The sequence below is a fragment of the Pipistrellus kuhlii genome, unplaced genomic scaffold, assembly GCF_014108245.1.
Source record: "Pipistrellus kuhlii isolate mPipKuh1 unplaced genomic scaffold, mPipKuh1.p scaffold_m20_p_6, whole genome shotgun sequence".
Lineage (NCBI taxonomy): Eukaryota > Metazoa > Chordata > Mammalia > Chiroptera > Vespertilionidae > Pipistrellus > Pipistrellus kuhlii.
Genome location: NW_023425562.1, coordinates 65,839,772 through 65,866,875, shown reverse-complemented (window position 1 = coordinate 65,866,875; position 27,104 = coordinate 65,839,772). Strand labels below are relative to the sequence as shown.

Here is a 27,104-nt window from a genome sequence, read left to right as displayed (position 1 = left end):
TGCTTAAAAAGAAGCATTTTTTTCTACTGTAATATTATAAATATGCTTCTAACATGCTTGCATTTTTTTTTTTTTTTAGAAGCTTGCTACCACTACCTTGTTGTAGTACAACTTTATAGAATGTTGAGATCTCAGGCTCATTTTGGCTTCTCTCGCTCCCTCTAGCGTTTGCAAAGCCCATCTGCCTGATCATCCAGTTACCTCACTGAACGAAGTCCTGCCCATCTATGACATCACCCCCTTCCTCAACCACTGCGAGGTGAAGCTTTAACTTCAGACTTGGAGGTGGGCTGGGAGCAGTAGACTGGAATGCTCTCCCTCACTCACTCCTCAGTGTAGGAGCGCTCTGAAGCAGGACAGCTCAGCCTGCAGCCGCCTGGGCTTTGTGTGCACTGGACGCGGAGCTCGGGAGCGGGGGAGGGTTACCACTCCAGGTCCCAGTCAGTGGAATTACACAGCGACAGCGGCAGTATATATGGAATTGCTTTTCCTCGTCTTCCTGGTAAGTGTTTCCCTTTTTTTTTCTTTTTTTTTTTCTTCTTCTTCTTACTTATGATTGTCCCAGAAAGTTTGCTTGGTTTTTGCTCTCTGTAAAGAAATGACTGGGTACCACGAGGCATCCAAACCCAAATGTTTACTCTCTCCCCAGTTCCAGCAATATGCGTGCATGCCAGCCAGCAAGGAAAAAATTTGACTATTACAGCCAAATGCAAGAAGTTACTTAAAACCTCCATTCGTAAAAAAATAAAAATAAAAAAGATAATAATAAACAGCTATGTTCTGGCTCTTGCAGTTACTATTTAAAGAGTCTTCTGGAGGGAATTAAATTGGAAAGTTAAATGTTAAATATCAAAGAATACAAGGCAGATTTTTTTTTCTTTTTTTTTTTTTTACAGAAAGGAAAGCGAAAGGTCTTGCTAACTTGGTGTGTACTATATGTGTGGCATGATCACCAATTGCTGTTTTTACAACTGTGAAAGGAAATCAATAATCTCTCAGCCCATGAGTACGCAGTACATGAAAAGCATACATCTTGCTCACAGCGAGCTGAGCTACTCCTGGCGACTTCTTAGCCTCTGTGAGGATTCACAGCTACACCTAGATTTTAAAGCTGGCACTGCTATCCTGCCAGAGCCACTTCGGGCATTTCAGGCTTGCAAATCTCAACTAGTTAATTCAACTCCGAGGAGAGGGAAACTCGCTTCCAAACCCTATCTCCTCTTCTGCACAAAGCCAAAACCCATCGCTTGGGCAAATGCAGTGTGTGACCAGCATGGTAATTGGCAAAGTCTACTCCGAGAAACTAACAAAGCTGAGTCTGGAAGCTATGCCTGATGTATGCAAGGAGTTTGGGGTGGTGGGGGGAAAATGAGTAGAGCCCTCACCAAATGGGGTACGTAGACGATACTCGCAACTTATAACAGGAAAATCTTATTATATTGAAAGAAATACTTTGATACAACAGAGCTTTCAAAAAAGTAGTTAAATGTATCTTCTTTTAAAAAAAATTTTCCCAATGAATTAGGTCTGAAACAAAATGGTTGCACTGAGGTAAAGAGTGCAACAGGCCTGTATTTTCTCAATATTGGGGAGTGAGGGTGTTTTTAATTATTTATTTATCATTGATATTTGCCAATTGTAGAACCAAATTCTCACATGGCTTTAAAAATGAGCTATTTCAAATTTTCTTAATAAGCCTATCTTCTCTAAAAGGCACATGTGTTATTTCATTAGCAGGAAGCAAGAAGAATAAAATCCCTAGAAAATTGAGTCAGTGGTAGCAATGCCTTTCTTTTATCGCTAATTGTATAAGCATGTCCTGACCAACATAAACATAAAGAATGAATTTGTTTTCAGATATGATCAAAATGCTGTCCCAAAGTGACAGATGACTGATACTTGTCTCTTTTGAAATGTGTAAAGAAATTAATCTTTTAAAAGTAACACAAAATGTTATCACTACTACTAATATTAATATATCATGGTTTTAATCTATAAGAAGATTAAATTAGAGATATGCCATTTAGTTTGCAAATATATATGTGTGTGCACCACAACATATACACACATGCATACACATGCATTTATTAGCCTGAGATAGAAAAACAAGGTTACAAAAAAATATGGTTGCACGTACTTAAGTAAAAAAGTCACATCATAAATTTTTAAATACGGAGATTCCAAAACACATCAAGCTGAAGGATCAGCAAAGATATTATTAAATGAATAAACATAATGGTTTCATAAATACTGTGCTCCTGTATGATACTAACCATCATGCATTAATTGGGCTTTTCATTTCTCTGCTCCTCTACCCGCTCCCCCCCATCCCCCACACACACACCTTTTAAATCAATTATGCTTAGGTTCAAAATGCCCAATTAAATAAATACTTCCTAAGCATTAACATTTGTGAAATACATAATTGGGCAGCAAATAAAGTTTTTACCAGAAGAAGAAAAACTGTAAGAAATTTTGTCATAACTGAATGTGGCAGCAAAATAAAAGGTATGTTTCTCTGGCTTTCAAGTGTTAATTAAGGAGCTACCAATTCTATCAAAACTTTTTCAGAGCTAAATGAGGCGGTGTGAAATAAATTTGGTTGAAATCTTGTGGCTGTCAGACTTTGTTAGCAAGCTATTAATTATCTTTACCCCAGTTTCTTCTCTAGACTATATTGCCCAATCAAATAGAAACTCCAATTATGTTCAGCATCTCTCGCCTAGGGACACAAGACCCTAATGAAAGCTCAGTGTCTCCAGATGAAAAATACAATTATCAGCTTGAAACATGCAAGAGCACTGCAGAGAGGTTTGTCTGTGCTTTTCTTGGCCACGCAACCTAAGGCTGCCTCCTCTTTCTGGATGGTTTTCAATAATTTTAAACCCCACAAAAATCAGAAGCAGAGAATTTGCCTTGTTTTAATAACATGTAAACGTCTCTTCTTTCTGCTTTTTATTTTTAATATGCCAATGTTCATACCAATATTGAATGTAGTCATTTTTTAAATTAAAAAAAAATGGTTTAAAACTGCCATTTCAGTTAATCTGAACTTTCCTCCCCTTTTTAAAGGTGGGTGGGCTGCTAAACAAAGAATGTGACTAATGTCAAGATCCAGAGCTAACGTAAAAATTCTTATAAAGCCCGCCAAATATTATTTGATTTAATCAGTTTATTTTAATAGCATTATAAATAATTGTTGAAAGTCAAAGGAAGACCATCATAAATGAAATCAATGAGGAAAATAAAATGCAGTAAATTTCTCAAAGGCTGTAATTTCTTCCCTCCTTTTTTCCCCCTCATTCTCCTTTTCCCTCTCACCCCCACCCGCCGCCCCCCACCTTTTGCCCCAGAGGCCTTCACTGTTCTTCTCAACGGGAGGCTTTGTTGTAATTAAACCAGAGAAAAACTGGCCGGCAGCAGCCCACATCTGACTTGTGGTTTCTGAAAGCAGTGTTCTGGTAGCATGTACCACCCCCCAGCGGGCAAAAACTCTATAGTAAATCTCTCAGCAATATTAATTCTCAAAACTGCATTTTCCTCTTTAGAACATAAAAAGGGCTGTTTCTCAACTCCTTCTACCATTTCAAAAACTTATAAGTCAACAAACCAATTTCCAACTGAGAGATGGTTTGTAAATGCCTTCTGGGGAGAAAAAAACAAACAAAACAAAACCACAAAACCCCTCTTTCTCTTAAGGACCAAAATAGAAATATACATTTCAGAAAGCATGTTCCACTTTCAGAAAGCAGATCAGCGTCACTAAACTTGGTAGAACATCATACTAAAACACAGTTTTGAAAACCACGTTTATATCACACCCAAGAGGATTTTGATTTGTCTATCGACAAGAACACCAGAGAAAACAGATCTTAAAGGAAAATGAATGAAATATAATTTAAGCAGAAGCTAAAGTTGCATTTGTTTTGCATATGCATGATCGCCTTCTTAGCCCCAAAATCAGGTGTCAGGAGTGTATTAAAAGCTCGCTGCAGGTATTAGTGTGCTTAAATGAGAGGAGGGAGAAATTGCTCTCACACTGACAGACAATGACAGCTTTTGTTCTTTATTCTTTCACTTTCCATGTGCACAAGTTACCGTGGCAACTTTGAAAAGAAAACCCACAGACCATATTTGGTTAAACACCATTTTTAAAGTGTGCCGCTGGACTGTGGATTGATCAGTTTATGCACTGCTGTTTTGTTTTTGGTGTGTGTGTGTGTGTGTGTGTGTGTGTGTGTGTGGTGTGTTTCCTGTTACATTTGGTTTAAATCAGTAACACGCTACTCAGACATGAGAAAACAAGGTGCTTTATGATCTTGGATGTTCTCACCAGCCAGCACCGTGCTTGGCACACAGTAGAGCCAAATAGTTGTTGCACTAGTGTATGGAAATCTGAATATTAGAAATTTTAAGCACAACAACCCAATTGTACTCACAGCACTGAAAACGGAGTTTCAAGTCTGCAATGGGAAAACATTTGCTTAACAAAAGCAAGCATGGTTTTAATTGCAGTTGCTCAAAGTCAATGCAAACTTAGAGCACGTCCTCTGCCCCAGGTCTCTACTGCTCACCTTTACCACTCTCTAAATCATTATCTTATTCAATCTTAGGAGTCTTAGTCCTCCAATTTATTTAGTCTGGCTTTAATATCATAAAGGGAGCAGCATTCCCACTGACGGAAGATAACATCCCAGCGTGCCTTTTGGTTTTGAGGATGCAACATTTAACTTCACAAGCCAAAATACATGAAGCAGAATTAGACATCATTTATCACAAACCAGTTGGGGAAAAGAATCAGTAACATAAAAGGCGAAGTAAAAATCCTTTGATTAGGAACGTTTATCCTTATACTGCATAAATAAAACAAGTTTCTTCAGGCTAGAAAGCAGCCTGGATAAAACCAAGTCTGAAAAGGCACACTTGCTTCTCTGGCTCTCAGCAAACCCTTCAGACTTCATGACTCTCATGAGGAGAGTTAGAAGTCCTTCTGCTTGCCTGGCATTAAACAAAAGAATTGGAACTTTCCTGAAATCTGATGATCGTGGAAAATTTAACTACCAGACAGGCTGCTTAGAAAGCATTTTGCTGTCACTATCAACTACCCTGATGTTCTCCAGTTTGTCAGTTTAACCATATATGTAGTTTATGTGAAATACCATGTCCTTATAAAGACTTAGCATTCGCAGGTTGATAATTTTGTTGTGCTTTTGCTAGCTGCAATTTAAGCCTTCATAAGTAAATTGCTTTCCTAATACTCCAGATTACCATTGTGTAAAATCCAATTTACCTAGAAATATTCACAGACTTAGATAAATTTGATTAATCATGTGGTTTTTCCTCAACCTCAAGGTTTTTACTCAAAATAATAATGTAGTTAACTTGGATTAAAAGTTCTACATGCCATTCTACTTTTAGATTTAATATTTTTAAAAATTGTCAGCATTAGGAAATCATTATCTGTAGCAAATCATTAAAATAAACTATCTCAAAACTATACTTGCTTTAAGATTTTTTAAAATAAGCAATGATGTCAAATAAAAATCAATTTAAATCAAAGGTGGCAAATAAAGGATTTAGGGAGTTAGCAATATCAGTTTATAATATAACCTGCATCTAAGTGAAAATAAAAAACACAAGAAAATACCTTCTCATCTCATACATTCCCACCTTCAAAAATCTTGCAGAGGAAAAGAGAAGGAATCACATTAACATGTAGATTGCCCCAATTTCTTGATTTTATTTAAATACCAGTTTTCTATTCAGATTCAACTTCTTAAATTAATTTTCATAAAATATCTAAAAATGATAGCATGCTTATCTATTTACATACTTTATTATGTTTATCATGAAAATAAATTGGAGTTTTTTCAGACTTGATGATTACATTATAAATGCAATTTAGAAAAAACTCCACAATTTTTATTTATAAAAATAAACTGAATAAAAAAAGATCCCTATTAAAAATTTGATTTACCAGTGAAGTGATTATGTTTTTCTTCTTTTTGCTGCAGCTTTAAATACAACATACTAAATTATCAATTCCACTTAAAAATAATTTTAAAACATCTCTTTAAGTAGCCAGGTCTCCATTTATATTTTTCCCCAAGTTACCCCATTAATAATATATTTTTTCTAAAAGGTCTTTTTTGTTGTTGTTGTTCAGAAGTAATGGCCTCTTTCAAGCCTATGCAGACGTAAAGGCTCTGAAGTCCACGTTGTGGAAACCTGGGCCACAGTGTCCATGCCAGTGGGGGTCATTTTTCCTTTCATCATTCACATTCACCTACTTCTCCATGGGGGTGAATACGTAGAGCCAGGACAGAGAGAGGGAAGTCTAAGCTTGGGGACAGGATTGCTTGTTTTGGGTGGAGAGATCTTTACAGCCTTTGATGTGCAAAAGCTGGTTAGCACTATAGTTTCAAATATAAAAGGGAAGGAGAAGATGTAAAAAAAAAAAAAATCAAACGTGAATTGAACTGTTTTGAGCTCAAGTAAAGGGAATAGGGATCAGGGAGGGAATCTTCATGTCTGAAAGAGTATCCTTCTCTCCAGAGAAGCCTGTTTGATGTTTTTGCTTTTTGTTTTAGTGCAGTTTAGGGGAGAAGGGAATGGCATTTTCCAAGAATTTAATGAGATTTAAGGCTTTCCATTAATCCCACATTATTACCACTGTTGTATTAATGGCAACATAAGTTTACATATCAAACGGAGCAGAGGGAGCAGCTTCACATTGTAAAACGGAATATAAACACATTAGTCTTCCTTCTGTTCACACCAGTTAGGATTATTTTTCCTTTTTTTTATGCTAAAAATGTGTAAGTCAATCAATCAATATGTATATTTTTCTTAGAGCTTGATTTGGTGAAATATTTATAGTTACATATAAGCTTTACCTCTGATTATCATTAATTATCATCTTAGACATAATTGTGGCTGACCTGACTCAAACAATCAACAATTTAAAAATCTCCATTCATCAGCTTCATCTTCTCAATTTTGGAGTATATGTACTCGAGTATGAGAAATGCCTGATTATTGGTAACATTTTAAGCAGGTTCTCACTTAAGATTTTTATATTGTTTTTTAATAAGTTTCTAATTCAATTTAACAAAAGTAATTGTTTTCCTAAGCTTAAATTAACCAAATTATTTTATACTTTATATAATTTTCAAGCTTATAAAACATTTACAGCAGAAACTTTTTAAAGTAACTTTTTCATTATAATTTCAACATTTTGGTTTTCCATTTTCACATACTAAAAAAGCAACAGTTTTCAAGAAAAAAAATGCACTGTAGAAATTCAACAATAATAATGAGCAAAGCCTTGAAGGTATTACAGTAAAACATCACATTAAACCATCATTTAACATTCCTCTGTGGGCACATTGCAATACTCACTTGAGACTACTTTAGCCAGCTGCTAACTGCTATTTTTGTTTTATGTTGCCTAAAAAATAAATTTATCTGCAACCGTTTAAAGTTTTCTTTTGTTAATGCAGTTTATGGTAGCATTGGTTTCTGATAACAAATTAAAATAAACCAAATTTTCCAAAACAACCAGAAACACAAAATTTGGCCTTGCTTAACATTCACTTTCAGTCATGTTTGAATTCTGGAACAGATGCTATCCTTGTTGGATGCTAGGTAATTACAGGGGAAGAAGCAAATTGCTTCTGCTTTTTTTCCTTAATTTCAGGGTCAAATATTTCCATGATACTCAGATGTTCCCTAAATATACAGAAAGCCACTGAACAGATAACCTTGGATTACAGACACTGATCCTACCCACCTCCCCCATCCACCAAAAACAAACAACAACAACAACAACAACAACAAAAACACACCACTTCATGTATATTAGATAATGGACAAAGCAGTCATCATTAAAATCAGCGATCTCTTAGGTCAAGTCTTCAGTCTTGTTTCAGAAATGAAAAATACCCTTGTTGGAATTTTGCCTGTCCATATTGGAACCTAGAGAGAAATGCCTTGTCAGGTCTGATATGCTTTCCTAATGTTCATTCCAAGGACACTGATGGAAATACTGTCCTTTCTACTCCAAACACAGAGTTTTCCCATTTGCTAAAATAAAATTATATTCTCCTGAAAAACAAATTATGACTTTTGGCCAAGAAAACCTGATAAGTGGAGTTTTAAGATCATCAACTCAAAAACCCCTCCAAGGAGAAAGGTGATGGAGTGTACATTCTGCACTTGGGAAAACTGAGGCCCACGGGAAGAATGAAACAGGGCATTGAGCAAATCAAAAGAAAAGTGTCTAAAGTAAACTTTTTTCAGCTCTTTAAGTTGTGGATTGTATAATTTTGTAAAACCATGTCCAGAAATGTTTAAAAAGTCACCATGGTATTTCTGTAAAAAAGAAAAAATCCTTGTTCTGTATTTACTCACTTCTTTGACATATAATTGTTTTCTTCTTTTTAAACACTTTATATCATTTTATATCTAAGATTTAAAAGTGAACTCTCAAAGATTGGCCTGACCTGAATTCCAAAGCCATGGAAGGGGCTTACAGCCTCTTAAATGAAACTTTGATCTGTGTTTAATTCAAAATGACATTAATGAACAGTTAACAAAGTATCTCTTTGGTGACTATCTCAACTTCATTTCTTACTTTATTAATATAATGAAATGGGAAGTAAAAAACAAAGAGCTCATATTATCCCTTTTTACTAACTACTGTGGTAAAAGGTATTTTGCTTAAAGAAAGAAAGTTAAATTTCTAGGAAGTCTCTCTAATATGTTAAAGTTTATTATTAGAAGTTCATTAAAACATTTTACTTTCACAGGAGATGCTCAGACCCAGTATGCTTTAAGGAAGAGAAATATAAAGGAAATCTATTATGCTTCCTTCTTTTTTCCATGAAGAATATTTGAATTAAGTTTCCTTTACCTCCTAAAAAAGAATACCTGTTCTTGCATAACGTGACTACACCAGATATTCTAAGAAAGCAGCAAGAAGCAAAAGCTGGAAATAGCTATTTCACAGCAGGTAATCATACCTCAGGATGTAGCTACTGTACAAAGTTTATACTTGGATAACCCTGGATGGGAATAAAGGTGGGGGGTAACTGCCTGAAAAACCTATTACTATACAGGCCTTAGCATCATGAATGGCTTTCTTCATGAGGATCTGAAGTTACTATCTCTGAACACATTGCACAGAAGAGCCAATAAGAATTTCAAAGAAAGCAATTTTCACTAAGGGAATTAAGCTACACAAAAGAAACCTTCACACAGAAACTCTATCAGAAAGAGAAAAAAATACATAGGAAGCCATGTGTTCTACATGGTAACAGGAAGCTGAATTGTTTCTGGCCCCCACTTTAATGAGCTTGCCCACCATGCTGAACCACAGCTGGAATGTTCATTGACAACAGCGAGCCTGATCTGGAGGTGTGTGCGTCATAGGATTACTTGAATAAACAGTGAAGAGCATTTCCAAGGACTAAACAAGAGTTTATAAGTCCCATCCCCTCACCAGGAAAACAATATATGTGCATTGGATTTTTCACTCACGTAAAATTTACACACATCGTTCAATAAGGTAGGAAGTCTTTTATTTTCATGCCTGAAATTATAAAGGCTAATTGATACCTAAATGTACAGAAGAAATTATATTACACAATAGATCAGTCTGAATCTATAATTCTCAAGCCATGGAGAAAGTTGAATCATAATCTAGATTAGCACTTGAAGAAAGATAAATGCATTGTGAAAACATATTGTGAGATAAAATATAATGAAAAAAAGAAGTGCACAAAGCCGTTAAACCATGTAGTACAAAACATATAACAAAGTGGGAACAATGGCAAGACCTAGTGTAACTTGACGTGGAATTTCATTAGTTGGATGCATTAGCTATGTAATTCATTCTTTCCCTAAAGTAGGTGGAGATTTCATCTGCTTTTCTTGCTAGAACTACCAATCTAACAATGTTTAATAAAATAATAAAAGAAAAAGAAATAGCATAAGTAATGAAAGCAAATAATTAGCTTTACTGAATTCAAGATCTCAAAAGGTGTGTACCTATTCTTAAATAGTAAAAGAATTTATTTTTCTACTACACATTTCTATTCCTGTAGAGTCAACTTCACAAAAAGTAGACCAAAAATTGGTTTTTAAAAACAGTAACATTATTATCTTTAAATGAAACAAATTATATTCCTATGTGTCAATTCATTCTGAATATTAAGAAAAAAATAAGTATTTGATCAGCCTGGTCAGTGACTGGCTACAGAATTGATATCAAGTAAAAATGCTTTCAAATATTCAGCAAAACATTAATTATATTTAACATTTCAAACCAAATGGGTTTGGGACATGATACTTCTTAATTTAATAAATATCGGAAACATTTAAGATAGCAAGGTTATATGATTGTGTTCATTGTTTGTTAGGTAGCAAAACAAACAAACAAACAAAAAAACCCACAAAATCCTAAGCATGCAAAAAAAATTTGAAATATTAGAAGTGATTATAGATATTTTAATTTCCACATCTATTTTGAATATAATCTGAAGTATGCTGATCTGATTGCTCTCTGTCTTTTTTTTTTTTTTTTTTAACTCACTGCCTTGCAGGGCTCTGAAGCTACCTGGTATAAAGACCTCAACACTGCTGACCATGATCAGCCCAGCCTGGAGCATCTTCCTCATTGGGACTAACATTGGGCTGATCCTTCAGGTGGCACCTCTTTCAGTTATGGCTAAATCCTGCCCAACCACGTGCCGCTGTGATGCAGGTTTCATTTACTGTAATGATCGCTCTCTGACATCCATTCCAGTAGGAATTCCAGAGGATGCTACAACTCTCTACCTACAGAACAACCAAATAAATAATGCTGGGATTCCTTCAGATTTGAAAAAGTTGCAGAAAGTAGAAAGAATATACCTATACCGCAACAGTTTGGATGAATTTCCTACCAACCTACCAAAGTACGTAAAAGAATTACATTTGCAAGAAAACAACATAAGGACCATCACTTATGACTCACTTTCTAAAATTCCCTATCTGGAAGAATTGCATTTAGATGATAACTCCGTCTCTGCTGTGAGCATCGAAGAGGGGGCATTCCGAGACAGTAACTATCTCCGACTGCTTTTCCTGTCCCGTAATCACCTTAGCACAATCCCCTGGGGTTTGCCCAGGACGATAGAAGAACTACGCTTGGATGATAATCGCATATCCACCATCTCATCACCATCTCTTCAAGGTCTCACCAGCCTAAAACGCCTGGTTTTGGATGGAAACCTGTTGAACAACCATGGCTTAGGGGATAAAGTGTTCTTCAACCTCGTCAACTTAACAGAACTGTCACTGGTGCGGAATTCCCTGACCGCTGCGCCAGTAAACCTTCCAGGTTCCAACCTGAGGAGGCTTTACCTTCAAGATAACCACATCAACCGGGTGCCCCCGAATGCTTTCTCTTATCTAAGGCAGCTGTATCGACTTGATATGTCCAACAATAACCTAAGTAATTTACCTCAGGGTATCTTTGATGACTTGGACAACATAACCCAACTGATTCTTCGCAACAACCCGTGGTACTGTGGGTGCAAGATGAAATGGGTACGGGACTGGTTACAGTCACTACCTGTGAAGGTCAATGTGCGCGGGCTCATGTGCCAAGCCCCAGAAAAAGTGCGGGGGATGGCTATCAAGGACCTCAATGCAGAACTGTTTGATTGTAAGGACCGTGCAGTGGCGAGCACCGTTCAGGTAACCACGGCAATACCCAACACGGTGTATCCTGCCCAAGGACAGTGGCCTGCTCCAGTGACCAAACAACCCGACATGAAGAGCCCCAAGCTCATTAAGGATCAACGAACCACGGGGAGTCCAGCGAGAAAGACCATTGTAATTACTGTGAAAGCTGTCACCGCTGACACCATTCATATCTCTTGGAAACTTGTCCTCCCTATGACGGCTTTGAGACTCAGCTGGCTCAAACTGGGCCACAGCCCAGCGTTTGGATCTATAACAGAAACCATTGTAACAGGGGAACGCAGTGAATACCTGGTCACGGCCCTGGAACCGGATTCACCCTATCGAGTCTGCCTGGTTCCCATGGAAACCAGTAACCTCTACCTGTTTGATGAAACTCCTGTTTGTATTGAGACTGAAACTGCACCCCTTCGAATGTACAACCCTACGACCACCCTGAATCGAGAGCAAGAGAAAGAACCTTACAAAAACCCCAGTTGGCCACTGGCTGCCATTATTGGTGGGGCTGTGGCTCTGGTGACCATTGCCCTTCTTGCTTTAGTGTGCTGGTATGTTCATAGGAACGGGTCGCTCTTCTCGAGGAACTGTGCATACAGCAAAGGGAGGCGAAGGAAGGATGACTATGCGGAAGCTGGCACTAAGAAGGACAACTCCATCCTGGAAATCAGGGAGACTTCTTTTCAAATGTTGCCAATAAGCAATGAACAGATCTCAAAGGAGGAATTTGTAATACATACCATATTTCCTCCCAATGGAATGAATCTGTACAAAAACAATCACAGTGAAAGCAGTAGTAACCGAAGCTACAGAGACAGTGGTATCCCAGACTCAGACCACTCACACTCATGATGCTGGAGGACTCACAGCAGACTATGTCTCGGGTTTTTTAAAACCTAAAGGAGGTGATGGTAGGAACCCTGTTCTACTGCAAAACACTGGAAAAAGAGACTGGAAAAAAAAGCAATGTACTGTACATTTGCCATATAATTTATATTTAAGAACTTTTTATTAAAAGTTTCAAATTTCAGGTGACTGCTGCGATTGATGTAGTGGAGATGCCTGAACACAATTCTATATTTTAGTATTTTTTAGTAATTTGTACTGTATTTTCCTTGCAAATATTGAAGTTATAAACCATTTACTTTGTGTTCTACTGAGTAAGATGACTTGTTGACTGTGAAAGTGAATTTTCTTGCTGTGTTGAACAATCAGGACTGCATTCACATGAGATCCTTGTAGTATAAGCACAGGCCATTTTTCACTTTGGTATTAATAAAATGTAAAAAAAAATAATACCTGGCTGAATGAGAAAAATTAAATTTCAAAAAATATTTATGAATTAATGTTCCAATTATTAAATTTGTATTATCCCAGTTTTCAATAAATCAAAATATGTGAAGTAATGGGCAATATCAAACTTGCTGCATATCTCCATTTTCAGTCTAAGAAAACCAGATATCCTTAAGAAAGCAAGTATATTTTCTGAACTGAATACATCAGCTGGCTTAAAAGGAGTGTGAGGTCTGTTATTAACAACACTTTGAGAATAAAGGACTTCACAAAAACAATAAAGTAAGCATGTCTCCAAGTTGGGGGAAAAACTTGTACTTAGAAAAACATAAGAACTTAAACTTGAATAGCATAGTGAACACAGATATCAGAATAGCATTTTGGTTTTGCCTATACCATTCTCATTTTTGAAAAGTGAACTCTAAAGATATAATTGTTAGTGTTTATAATGTTTTTTATCACAAAGGATGTCAAACAAACCTTATACATATTAAAAAGGTAGCATAACAATAAGAAATTCCCCTCAACACTGCAGAGAAAGTAGTACTTTAAATAAGTGAGCATTTAAAAGAAAAATAAATACTATAAATCAAACTTAGATTCTGTTTAAGTGAAATGTTTTGACACTGTACATAAATGTTCAATTTACTTTCACAACAATCAAGATTACTGCCCATTACTATCACTGTTTTCCAGATATTACATACTGGTAATGAACTTGTAACATTTCTTTCTAGCTTCCTACTGAATTGTGAGCTATTACTTGTTTAAAAACCACATCATTTTCTGTTGCCATGATTTTTTTTTTCCCCAACAAAAAAAACCAAAGTGCATTGTACGCCCTTTGGCCAGTCTTGTATGTGCCTTGATCCAACGCTACATGTATTCAGCTTCTAAAATTTGACAAATTTTTCATACTTCCTTAAATATGAAAAATTATGGTCTTATTGCTGAATAAAACAAAAAAAGTACAAAATAGTTGTGCTTGCTTTTTCGGGATTATGTTACTATCACTAAAGTAGCGAATTGCCCAGCACATTAGTCTAAGTACCCCCATGTATTTTTCTAGGCATAAAAATAAAACATTGGGTACAAATAAAAAAGAAAAATAGCAGTATCTTGAGCTTGTGTATCATTTTACTTTAAAGAGTTCAGTGTTTCATGCATAAATTAATTTCCTGACAGACTTTTGAAATTCTTTTGCTTATTCAATCCATTGATGGAAAATTCAGGAGAGGTTTTGTGACCTTTCTGGTTTGTTCCCTGCTGCCATTGTCTTGGCAGACACTTTTTAAGGTGTTCTTTGAAAAATTACTATTTTTTAAAATAGCTTGGTACTGTGATTTGGCATCAGAGGATTTGAAATCTCAGATGTACCACTTACCAGGTATGTACTTAAATATAAACCATTTATTCTTCTTAGCTTAGTTTCCTTATCTATAAAATGGGGCTATTAATAGCACCCACCTCACAGGGTTGCTGTAAGGATTAAGTGAGGTGATATGCATGGAAACTGTACAAATGTTGAACAAATTGTAAGTTACTACTATTTGGGTCAAGAAAAGTTGGCCAGGTGTTCCCAGGGTTTTGCTAGATATTGCTCCTTCTTACTATGCTAACGAATCTCTCTGCTGCCTAAGTATCATCATTCATTATTCATTTGCCATCTTCAAATGTTTCCCAATATTTTCTCTTTTGATTCCTGTTATCGGTGTCAGCTGTTTTCTAGGAATAACTTCACAAAAATAAATGTGATTAACTTCAAATATAGGAAACATTTTCTGAAGGAAATTTGACTTTGCTTTCAGAGGTTTTTGAGTAGTTCAGATGCAGTCCTGACTGAAGTCCAGGAAAGAGCTAGATGGTTCCATAAAGTCCCTATGAACCTATGAGTTTATAAAAAGCCAAAAGCCAGAGATTATATTCACTATTTTCCAGTTAATATACCTGGAAAATTTTGTCTTCCTGTGAATTTAATAATTTTACCCGGGATAAACCAGAACCATGTCTTGTACCAGAGAGGTTAAACCTTTATTGTTTAACTAGGCTTGCTACAAAATCAAAATCCAAATGCTTTGCTGAAAAAATAGATATCCTCTCAATAGAACAAAACCACAAATCAACTTAAAGGGCACTAAATTAATTACAGGTACATTTGCATATATTCCAAATGAAATAGTCACAATTTTTATTGATCAAATGCTAACACAAAACTAACACAAAATGTAGTGAAAATATCGAATCCTGAGTATAAAGATTTAACAAGAACACAACTGGTGAAGTCACACACACACACACCAAAAAAAAAAAAAAAAGGTAAAAAGCACTCCCTTGCTGATTGTTTGACAAAAATCAGAAATTGTTTTTGGTTGCAGCCTCTAGTAACCACATTAAATCACTGTGCTTACACTCTGATTCCCTATTAAAATGACACTGCGCTCTATATTTCAACAAGTCTGAGTTAGTAAAAGTATTCCTCTGTGACAAAGGAACTACTGAAAAACTCTGCTTTACTAACTACAGTTTCTGACTAAAGCATATTGTATAGCCACATGCCAATGTGACAGTTTTTATGAGGAATCCAGAGACCCACATGCTTTACAACACCTGAAGTGTGGGAGTTAAAAGAACCAATCCACCGCTATATTTAATATTAGCTCATCTGCTGCTGAAAACAGTAGAGGCATTTAAAATTTTAATTCCTTTCTCCTACTTAGCATGATTAGCAAAGCTTAATTTAGCATAGTTCTGGAATTAAAGCTTCTGCACTTTATGCTTTTGGATGTTGGTTAAATTAGCAAAATGTAACTCATGCTTATTCTGAGAGAGTAGAATGTATCTACCAATAATCCCGATAACCAATGACCTTCACTGAGTGGTTTCTATATTATAATGAAACCTTGCCTTTAAGAATGGTATTGTGTAGAGGTTGTTAGATATAAATATAATCTAATGAAAGTTTACTGTGACTGCAGTATAGAAGAAATAATTACATCTGCTTGGATGAACAAGGAAGACTTCATGAAGGAGGTAAAATTAGGGATGGGTACTGGAAGATATAAAAGCAGATGTATTGAAAGAGAAAGCAAGAAAAACAGATACTGCCTGGCCAGCATGGCTCAGTGGTTGATGATCGACCTATGAACCAGGAGGTCACAGTTTGATTTCCGGTGCCCAGCTTTCAGGCTTGATCCCCAGTGAGGGGCATGCAAGAGTTAGCCAATCAATGTTTCTCTCATCCCTGATGATTTTATATATCTCTCCCTCTCCCTTCCTCTCTGAAATTAATAAAAAATGTATTTTTAAAAAGGAAGAAAAGAAGATACTAGCTATGGAGTGAAAATGGTAATCAAGTCATGGAGACAGGAAAATAGGGCAATGATTTTTCAGCAGCATTGGTCAGGATCACTTGGGGAGCTTTATTAAACGAGCCCTCAGAACAGAACTACCAAATTTAAATCTCCCAGGTTAAGTAAGGTTCATCATTTAATGATTTTTTTTTTTAATTCCAAAGATGATTCTAATGAGTCTGAAGGCCACTAATTGTTTTTGTTTTAGTTTTAGTTTTATGCCAGGCTTTGTAATATATTGAATTTCATATTGAGAAGTCTGCATGATATTATATGGCTTGTGTATAAACAATCAGTATACTTGCGGGATATTTAGTAGAAATAAAGAATTCTACACGAAGGATGAATGAGAAGTTATCTGGAAGTATTAATAAGAAGACAAGTTAGAACCCAAACAGTCTTCCAGGCAAGCAGCAATAATGGCCTGAGCAGGGGAAAATAGGTTTGTTTATTTTTTTAATGTAATTCAAAAGATACAGGAAAGGTAGAACTCCTAGAAATTGGAAATTGAGGAAGAATAAGAATTAAAGATTTGAAGATGACTCTCAGCTCACGTAAAAAGAATGCTGATGAAGCAATTGATGATAGAAAACACTAGAAAAGCAAATTTCAGAGTATTTTTGTACACAGTGGGTGTGAATATATGACCATATGCACAGTACAGGTTTATACTGGCTAACTATTAACATTGCCCTATTTAAACTTTCATAGTGACTCAGTTTAGATAATAAATTGTAATTGTCTTGGGTTTAACATATTTTTATGGTATCCCTCTGGAAATGTCTATAGGAAGTTGGAATGAATGTCTAGGACAGATCCTCAGCATCAGGAAAGGAATTCATTCCTAGCAGGTTATTATCAAAATCGAGAGGTTGGATGAGATTACCAACAGAAAGTGGGCAGAGAGAGAGAAAATAAATGAGTCAAAGGTACCCTTTGTAAGGATAGAAGAGGGTAGAAGAGTCCAAAAACTAAAGCAAAACAATAGGAGGGGGTCCACAAAGGAGGAAGAATCACGAGAAGAAGATATGAAATCGGGGAACTAAAAATATTAAGAAAGGAGGAAGTAAAAAAATGCAGTCAGGCCTGCCTGGCGTAGCTCGGGGATTGAGCATCCACCTATGACCCAGGAGTTCACGGTTTGATTCTCAGTCAGGGCACATGCCCAGATTGTGGGCTTGATCCCCAGTGAGGGGCCTGCAGGTGGCAGCTTATCAATGATTCTCTCTCATTATTGATATTTCTCTCTCTCTCTCTCTCTCTCTCTCCCCCTTCCTCTCTGAAAACAATAAAAATATATTTTTCAAATGCAGTCAGAAATATAGACTGGGAAGAAGACACTGCTGAATATGGGAAAAAAGGAGATCTATTGATACATGGATTTTGAATTCAGTGTCAGCAAAGCAATAAGGTAAAAGTCTTCAGGATGTTGACAGGATAATGGGAGATAAAGAAACCAAAAATAATGATTAGGACTCTAACAAGTTTAGAGGGTGAAGGAATCTTGGTGAGTCGTGTGAAGGATCAAGATAGATAAAAAGGAAGTGAATTCCAGAAGGCATATTTGTTGACCACAGGAATAAGATGGGGTAAACAGAAAGAGGAATCTACAGTGAGGGCAGGAGCATATTTCACAGAGGTGTGGGCCAAGTCATGGCTGTGACTCTAGATGACTGAAGTGTGTCTGACAACCTACAGTTTTGAAAGGGTCACCAGCAAGGACTGCAAAATCAGTCAGAGAGTTGGAAAAGGTTGGTATGGTGGTGAGATCTCTAAAACCGGTCCTAAGGAAGATCAGAAAATGTCCCAGAGATTAAGAGGAGGAAGACAGTGTGATATCAGGTGACACTGATGTAAAATATGCACTTCCAACGTAAGGCTTGTGAATAATGGTGATGGAATCACAGTCAGGAAAGTGGTCTTTCAGAGGCAGGAAAATTTTATTTGAAACTCATTCTTCCCTCCCCTAGTTTCACCAAATAGTTACAACAAGAGATGCAATAGGTAGCAGGGAGGGGTCATTCTCAGGGAACAGATGTCAATTAATTGTAGGTGGTGGAAAGGATGTTAAGAAAAATGCTCCTTGCCAAAGCCTGTTTGGCTCAGTGGATAGACCGTCAGCCTGGGGACTCAAGGGTCCCAGATTCGATTGCGGTCAAGGGCATGTACCTTGGTTGCAGATACATCCCTGGTGGAGGGTGTGCAGGAGGCAGCTGGTCGATGTTTTTAACTCTCTTTCCCTTTCTCTTCCTCTCTGTAAAAAATCAATAAAATATATATTTTTTTTAAAAAGAAAAGAAAAAAAAAATCTCCTTGTATGGGGAACTGGAACCCAAAGGTAAAGAATTGCAATGGTTTCAGTGGAAGCAGTTAGGAGATGGCCAAAAAGGAGGTCAAACTTTTAGATAGAGACACAGAACAGAAAAGGAGCACAGAGGAGGGCATTGAACCTAGGACTCCAACAGACAATCACACTTAAAAAAAAAAAAAAAAAAAAAAGAATGTTGGTCATGAGAGGTTGGTAGAAACTCCTATTAACTAGTATAGACATTCTGAACAGATGAAAGAAAAAGAACTAGAATAACCAAATCAACCTGCTCTATTGTTTGAACATCAAAACATAATTAAATCCAAATTTATCTCAAAATACACACTGAAGAAGTATTCTATCCACCCACCCCAATTTTAACAAGCTTTCCCACAAGTATCATAGGATTGCAGGTGAAGGGGCAAGTAAATCACATTATGGACCCCTCCCACTTCTTACACCCCCCCATCTCATTTTTACATTATTTGAGTGAAATGAGATTAGAAGTAAACCTTAGTGCTGCCTTGAAAGGTTTTTTCCTTCTTTAACAGGCTTCAAAGGGAAGCATGCAGCCACAGGGGTGTGGAAGTTGGGGATAATGGGATTTTACAGACTGATTGTGTGTACACATAAAAGCAGGGCTTCCTTTTCAATGCCAGCTGGCCAGAGTGCAGAGGGGGCAGTCTAGGAAATTACTACCCAAAGTAATTACCCTTCTGTGAGTACAGCATAGCTCTGATAACTGTGACATTACAAGGCTGAGGCTAGTTCATATCAATATTCCATTAAAATGTATGGAACCACTGCTGGAATTCCGCATTTTAATTTCATAGAAATGAGGACCAACAATATTTTTTTATTGTAAAGAGTAGATAATCAAAATTTTAGCAGAATTCTTTTTTTTTTTTAAATACGTTGTGTAAACCTTAACAATGCCTTACACATACAGTGGGCTTCCTAGAAGTCTGTTGATCCTGCTGCTCCTTCTGCTCCATTTGATGAGGACTCTGTCAAGAATAGTGCTAAGTGTTTTATATATTTTAATCTTGTTTAATTCACATAACTTTACAGGTAAGAATTATTATGTGTTGTGTGTTTTGTTGTTGTTGATCCTCACCTGAGGATATTTTTCCACTAATTTTTAGAGAGAGTGAAATGGATGGGAGAAAGAAAGAGAAAATATAAGACACATTGATTGCCTCCCACTCAAGTCCTGACTGAGGCTGGGATCGAACCTGCAACCCAAGTATGTGCCCTTGACTAGAAATTGAATCTGAGACCTTTCAGTGCACAGTTGGATGCTCAAAACACTGGCCAGGGCATTATGAGTATTTTTAAAATGAGCAGATTAAGGTTTTGAAAGATCATGGAGATATTTTAATCATTCAACATTAACAATGATATATGGAGTACCTACTAAAAAAAAACCCTCTGCTTAGGGCTGTGTATATAGCAGCAAACACAAAAGAGATAAAGATTATAATTGAGGGAGGAAGGAATTCAGATTGCCTATAAAAACAAATGAATAAAAAGTGAAGAACTGTGATAAGTGTCATGGCAGGAAAAAACATGGTTCTATGAATGAGCATAACACAAGAACCTGTTTAGACTGGTTGGTAAGGGAAAGTCTAAGGCCTGAGGGATAAAGAGTCAGCCATGTAAAGAATGAGGTAGAGCATGTTCTGAGCACAGGAAACAGGATGTGTTCAAGATTCAAGTGGGGAATCAGCTTAGTGAGTTTTAGGAATGTCAGAGGGCTCAAGTTCAGTGAGCAAGATAGAGGTGAGCTCAGCAAGTCAGGGCTGGATCAGATCCTGCAGGTCCTTGTAGGCCAAAGCCAAGGTAAGAAGTCTGAACTTCATCCTGGTGCAAGAAAAAGCAACTGAGTGGGTAGGTGAGGGAGGAAGATAAGAATGATGTCTGGGATCAGACTATCAGATATCAATTGTAATAAGGTCAGTTGTAATTATGGAGAAGAATTTGTAATTTGGAACAGGATGGAGAAGAGAGAGGTGAAAAGATGCCAGATATATTTTTGGAGCTTTAATGACATCCTTCTTAAAGTTTATAGTTAGTAAGTGATGGAACAATGATCCTGTCTGTTTCTAAAGTTTGAGCTCATGACCACTCTCTTTAAATAGCAGGAATATTTCTTCAATAACTTTAAAAAGGATTTTCAGTCCAAAAAAATAGAACACAATATATTCCTTTTCTGAAATAAAAACCAGAAGACATTTTTAGGATTAAATCTCGAAACATTTTAATGTGAATTTTTCTATCAAGGCCTAAATTCAGCACCTGCCCCCTGATGCAGAATAGTGACTTCTGGCCATTATTTAATTGCAGTACACAACCCCAAGAATAACTCCTGTCTTTACTGCAGCTTTCAGTAAGTTTAAACCCGGAGTTGGCAGACAGACCTCAGTGTTTACAGTCACTACAACACCTTTTCATGATCCTTTTGTGTCTTCTAAGAGCCAGAATGGAGTTGCCAAATCACCAAAGCTTTTCCCCAGGCTTGGAGCTCAATTTGAGACACATAATCCATGAATACGACTACCTCCTTTATAAAGGTAAAGAAATACCAAAATTATTAAAGTTTTTTTAATAATTAATTATTTTTAAGAATAATTTTTGATTTGCTGAAATGTTTTATTTGAACACATATAAATAGAGACAGGTATTAGAGATCTATGTTTATCCAATGCTTTTAGCCAATAACTCAGAGAACCTTAGAGCTAACTCGAAGAGATTTTATGAATTTTGGTGATGTGTGCTAATATATATAAAAAAAATAATAATCCCCTCAATGTTTTAAAAATGGTACAAAATTTTTTTTAAAAGTTTGTAGTTTACAGTTTTTAATGAAAAAAATATGTTACTAGTCCGTGAGTCAAAATATGAATCTAACTACTGAGCTGGGCAAAGCTTATAACACTCACCATGCAAGAGTTGATGTTACATTTATTATTATTATTATCTAATATATGAAATATTTCACTTAATAAGTTATCTATATTTCTCATTAAAATGCAAAATCCATAAAGAAAAGTTATTTTCCCCCTTGCTGTTTCACTGCTAAATCACTTCAACCTGTAGGATAATGCTAAGCACCTTGCAAATACTCCAAAAAAAATATTTGTTGGATGAATGAGCAGAATGAGTGAACATCAAAGGGTATGTCCCTACCATCTGCAAACCATTCTACAAAAGAAAAGTAATAATCACCATCTTCAGGATAACTAACATAGACAATTTATTAAGCATCCCACATCCGTTACATCCTTTACTTCCCAAATCACAAAAGAAATGGAAGATCAAACAGATTATGCAGGCTGCCCTATATTGCTCTGCACAAATGGTAGAATTAGAACTTCAAAATATAACTTGATTTCAAATGCAAGATTCTTAGCTCCAGATCCCCTGTCTTTTCTATGTTGCTCTCTTTGTTGTGAAATGCTGACCCCAAGTGTACACAACAAAATATACTAGAACACTCTATTATACTACATGTACAACTGGTATTTGAGATGATGATTATAAGCATTGTCTCTGAATTAGACAGATCCAGTTTCTGCCACTTACTTGGAATATGGCCTTGGGCCATTTAGCTAATCTTTCTAAGCCTGTTTCACCTTCTGTAAAATAGGATAATAATAGTACCTCTCTAATTGTAAGGTATAAATTATATATTTCAAGCTGTGCACTTAATTCATACCTGGCTCTTAGTAAGTGCCTAGTAAATTTTATTTTCATCTTTGATGATGAGGAAAGATTTGCCTGGTTTCTGATATTAGAAATGACATTTGAACATAGGGTAACAAAATGTAAGAAGTAGGGAAGCAAGATAAATAGACTTCTGTGCATTTATATTTTCCTTCTGTACCCTGCACTAATTTTACAGAAACAAATACTAATAGGACATAGCTCTCTCTCTCTCTCTCTCTCACCAGCATGGTACCGGGATCATTTTATTAACTTACTATCCTCTGGTAAAGATACATGTAGAAATCTCAAGTGCTAAAAAATATAAAAATAATAATTTTAAATAAAAGGTTTGTTAACTTAAAGTTGTTATAATGATAAGTCTTAATGTTTTCTAGAACCCAAATAAAAATTTTTGTTGTATAAGAACAAATATCTAGATTAAAGTCACAGAATTTTTACAGTGATTCAGTGTCTGAGCACCAGGGACAGTGTTCCAAATGAACTGATCTCTGCTACTGGGAATAATTTTTATTGGGAAAGAGTGTTAATAGCCAGGTACATTTTTCAGGCAACTACATAGTCTGTTGTTGCTTTAAATATATTTTTATTGATTTCAGAGAGGAAGGGAGAAGGAGAGATAGAAACAGCAATGACGAAAGAGAATCATTCACTGAGCCACGTCTGCCCGACCTACACAGTCTGTTTAAGTGCAATGCCAATTGTATAATCCAGGCTATCTCTTTCTAGGTGTGAATCAAAAATAGCACGGTAAGAGAGAGAGAGAGGGAGGGAGAGAAAGAGAGAGAGAGAGAGGGAGAGAGAGAGAGAGAGAGAGAGAGAGAGAGAGAGAGAGAGAGAGAGAGAGAGAGAAGATCTATTCATCTACTAGAGACCTGCTGCACAAAATCAAAATTCATACACGGGTGGGGTCCCTAGGCCAACCAGGGTCCCTGCCTCCTCTATCCCTCATTGTCCACCTCCCCACAGGGGCTCAGTGGTTGAGCATTGACCTATGAATCAGGAGATCACAGTTCAATTCCTAGTCAAGATACATGCCTGGGATGTGGACTCAATTCCTAGTGGGGGCTTGCAGGAGGCAGTGGATGGATGATTCTCTCTCATTCAGTTCCCTGCCTTCCTGCCTTCTCCCTCTCCTACTTCTCTTGCTGCCTGTGCCCACCACCCCCCACTCCAATTTCCCCATCACAGCCCTAGGCCGGGCCCCAATAGGGTGATCAGGACCTGCCAGCCAGTGGGGAGGGACTGGGAGGTTGACCAGCAAGCCTGATCAGGTGATTGAGGTCTGTCATCTGGGGGGAGGGGCCAACTACCACTGTAGCAGATGGGCAGTGGGCCAATTGGGGCCTACTGGCTGGGGGTAGGGACAGGGGAGGACCTGGGAGGTGGGCCACCAGCCCTGAGGAGGGAGCCGGCCCTTGACCCACCTGGAAAAGGGGCTGTGTCTTCTACCACCTACCCCCAGTTTCCTATCCAAGCCTGGGGGCCTGGCCCCGATCAGGTGATTGAGACCTGTTGACCAGGGGGAGGGACCAGGAGGTTGTCCTGCAGGCCCCATCAGTGATCGGTGCCTGAGGGCTGGAGGCAGCTCCTGCATTGAGCATCTGTCTCCTGGTGGTCAGTGAACATCATAGCAACCAATCATTCCAGTTGTTCCAGTCCTTCCATCATCATAGTTACTTAGGCTTTTATATATATAGATTCTCTGGTTTCATAAACAGGTTTAAGCAAGATATTCCTATTTCCTAATTTATTATTGTAGATGCCAGTTTTTTCCAGATATAGGAATTTAGTTAACATTTTTCCTCAGATAATTCCTCTTTGAATGTTAACTAATAAATAGACTTAAAGGGTTAGGTCTAAGAGGGGAAATTAGATTTTAATATTAATTATAATGCACATATTACCTAGAAGAAGTGTACAAGTTCACAAGCACATTAAGCTTTCTCACCTACCCAGACAAATTTCACAAGGTCTTCAATCCTTCACCTTTCCTAACAAAGAGGTAGCAGTAAGAGCCATTAAAACCAATTATCACTTCACATTCATTTTGGGACAAATAAGAAGGGAAAAGAGAAGTAGTTCCAATTAAATATTTAATAAATAGTTAAAAGTAATTTTATGTCATTTCAAAGTAAAAAGAACATTTACTTATGACAAAATGCATATGTGTGTAATATTTAAACCTCAAATAAAAGAAATTAAGTGTAACTTCTTACCAAATGTTCACAAAATATTTAAGTATCTACCAGATATAGTATTGTTTCATATATATATATATATATATATATATATATATATATATATATATATATGGTTAAGAATATCTTAAAATGTGCACTGCTGATGGGAATGCAGACTGGTACATCCACTGTGGAGAATAGTATGGAGTTTCCTCCGAAAATTAAAAATGGAACTCCCATTTGACCCAGTAATCTCACTTCTAGGAATATATCCAAAGAAATCAGAAACACCAATCAGAAAGGACATATGCTCCCCTGTGTTCATAGCAGCACAATTTACAATAGCTAAGATTTGGAAACAGCCTAAGTACCCATCAGCAGTTGAGAGGGTTAAAAAACAATGGTATATCTACACAATGGAATACTATGATGCTGTAAAAAAAGAAAGAACTCTTACTATTCACAACAGTATGGATGGACATGGAGAGCATTATGCTAAGCAAAATATGCCAGTTGGAGAAAGATAAATAAATAATACGTGATATCACTAATTTGTGGAATATAATGAACAACATGAACTGATGAACAAAAATAGATGCAGACACAGAGAAACATCTAATAGACTGTCAAACTTCAGAGGGAAAGGAGGGGAGGGGGAAGGTAAGAGATCAACCAAAGGACTTTATGCATGCATGTAAACATAACCAATGCACACAGACATTAGGGTAGTGAAAGCATACACAGGGAGTAGGGGTGGCTGGGAGAGGTCAATTGAAAGGGGGGGGGGGGTGGAGGTAAGGGAGAGGAGACATATGTAATACTATATGTACCAGTAATACTTTAAACAATAAAGAATTTTTTAAAAAGATAATCTTTTAAAAGAATGTTAATCCTGTGTTCTATAGCAGGCAACAGAATAACCAATTTATTATTTAAAAATCTTCTGGCACAAGAAATAATTTTAGAATATGCATATATATATAAACAAGGGCCCTAGCAACCAAAACAACCAGATCGATGACTGCACAGCAGGTGTGTGGGGCGACCAGGACAGCAGGGGGGTTAGTGAGGGATGACCAAATGACTGAACAGCAGGTTGTGTGGGGCAAGCAGGCTGGCAGGTGGGGCATTGAGGAGCAACCAAATGACAGACAGCAGGCTGTGTGGGTTGGCCAGGACAGCAGTGGGGGGCAGTGAGGTGTGACCAGGCCGGCAGAGGGGGGCAGTGAGGGCAACCAGGACAGTTGCAGGGGAGGGGCAGTTGGGATCAACCAGGCCAGCAGGCAGAGGCAGTTAGGTGTGATCAGGCTGGTGGCCAGGGGGTGTGGGGGACATTTAGGGGTGATCAGGCAGGCAGGCGAGCAGTTAGGAGCTAGCAGCCCCAGATTGTGAGAGGAATGTCTGACTGCCAGTTTAGGCCCGATCTCCGGGCCTAAACTGGCAGTCAGACATCCCTAGAGGGGTCCTAGATTGGAGAGGGTGCAGGCGGGACTAAGAAGACCCACCCCCATGCACAAATTTTATGCACCAGGACTCTAGTATTTATTATAATATACTAGAGGCCCAGTATACAAAATTTGTGTGTGGGTAGGGTCCTTAGGCCTGGCCAGAGATCAGGGCCAATCAGGTTCCCCATGTCCCCACTTTCCCAGCTCCCTGCCTCCTCATTCCCTTGCTCCCTCAGTGCTCCACTGCCACTGCTGGTTGATCACCATGTTCCATGCCACCCCCTGATGATGAGCACATGTCATAGAGAACAATCAAACTCTCGGTCTCCTGATTGGACTCCTGAGGGGACAATTTGCATATTAGCCTTTTATTATATAGGATAGTTCAAAATATTTTCTAAAATTTAATGTCAACACTGAAGTGTTTTAATGTAGATATTAAATATAAGCATTAAGGTGTTATATAATTATAAAAAATCCCATGAAATTATTTTTATTTAAAAAATACTGAAAAGATGACAAGAAATTAGCATATTCAAATATGTCATTCTTTCAGATAGTGTAGTAGTTAAGAGCATAAAGCTTTGGAGTTGAGCCAACCCAACTTCAAACCATACTGGTTCTACCACTTACTAGCAGGCTAACTCTTTACAAATTACTTAATCTCTCTAAACTTGCCTTTCTAAACATTTTTTTATAGAATTGGTAAATAAATTTAAAGTACATGAAGTGCTAACTACAGTAGTGACTGACACATTAGTAAGTACATAGCATTTGTTGCTACAGGCAATATATTTCAAGAGTTAATTGTGCAAATTCTGAAATCCTACTTCTTAGGTTCAAAGCCAAAATTTCTTACTTGGTACTTATTTGTCTGGAGCAAATTATTTTACAACTTTATATTAACATTCATAAACATACAAAAAACTACAAGAGTATCTTGCATATGGTAAGTGCTCAATAAATGATAATTTTAAAGTTGCTTCAACTGAAGTCTCTCTGTAGCTAAAATTTAAAGAACATATCAGAGCAATTTTTTGTTATCTGAGTT

General features: G+C 37.1%; 2 protein-coding genes across 5 annotated transcripts in view; one reads left to right on the top strand and one right to left on the bottom strand.

Moving 5' to 3' along the window:
- Nucleotides 1-27,104, bottom strand: part of MACROD2 (mono-ADP ribosylhydrolase 2) — a 1,879,699-nt gene that overhangs the window by 1,599,164 nt on the left and 253,431 nt on the right. The window lies entirely within an intron of this gene.
- FLRT3 (fibronectin leucine rich transmembrane protein 3) lies at nucleotides 259-12,775 on the top strand. 4 transcript variants are annotated; one of them, XM_036419923.2, is made up of 3 exons: nucleotides 259-502; nucleotides 8,811-9,013; nucleotides 10,605-12,775. In XM_036419923.2, exon 3 carries the CDS (start codon nucleotides 10,648-10,650, stop codon nucleotides 12,595-12,597), a length of 1,950 nt encoding a protein of 649 aa, XP_036275816.1. In that variant the 5' UTR covers nucleotides 259-502; nucleotides 8,811-9,013; nucleotides 10,605-10,647; the 3' UTR covers nucleotides 12,598-12,775. The 4 variants fall into 4 exon arrangements, with proteins under 4 accessions (XP_036275816.1, XP_036275815.1, XP_036275817.1 ...); XM_036419922.2 differs by having other exon boundaries at nucleotides 8,811-9,568; XM_036419924.2 differs by lacking the exon at nucleotides 8,811-9,013.

Coding starts and splice junctions, on each gene's coding strand:
- FLRT3 (XM_036419924.2), top strand. CDS start 10,648: ATGATCAGCCCAGCCTGGAGCATCTTCCTCATTGGGACTAACATTGGG.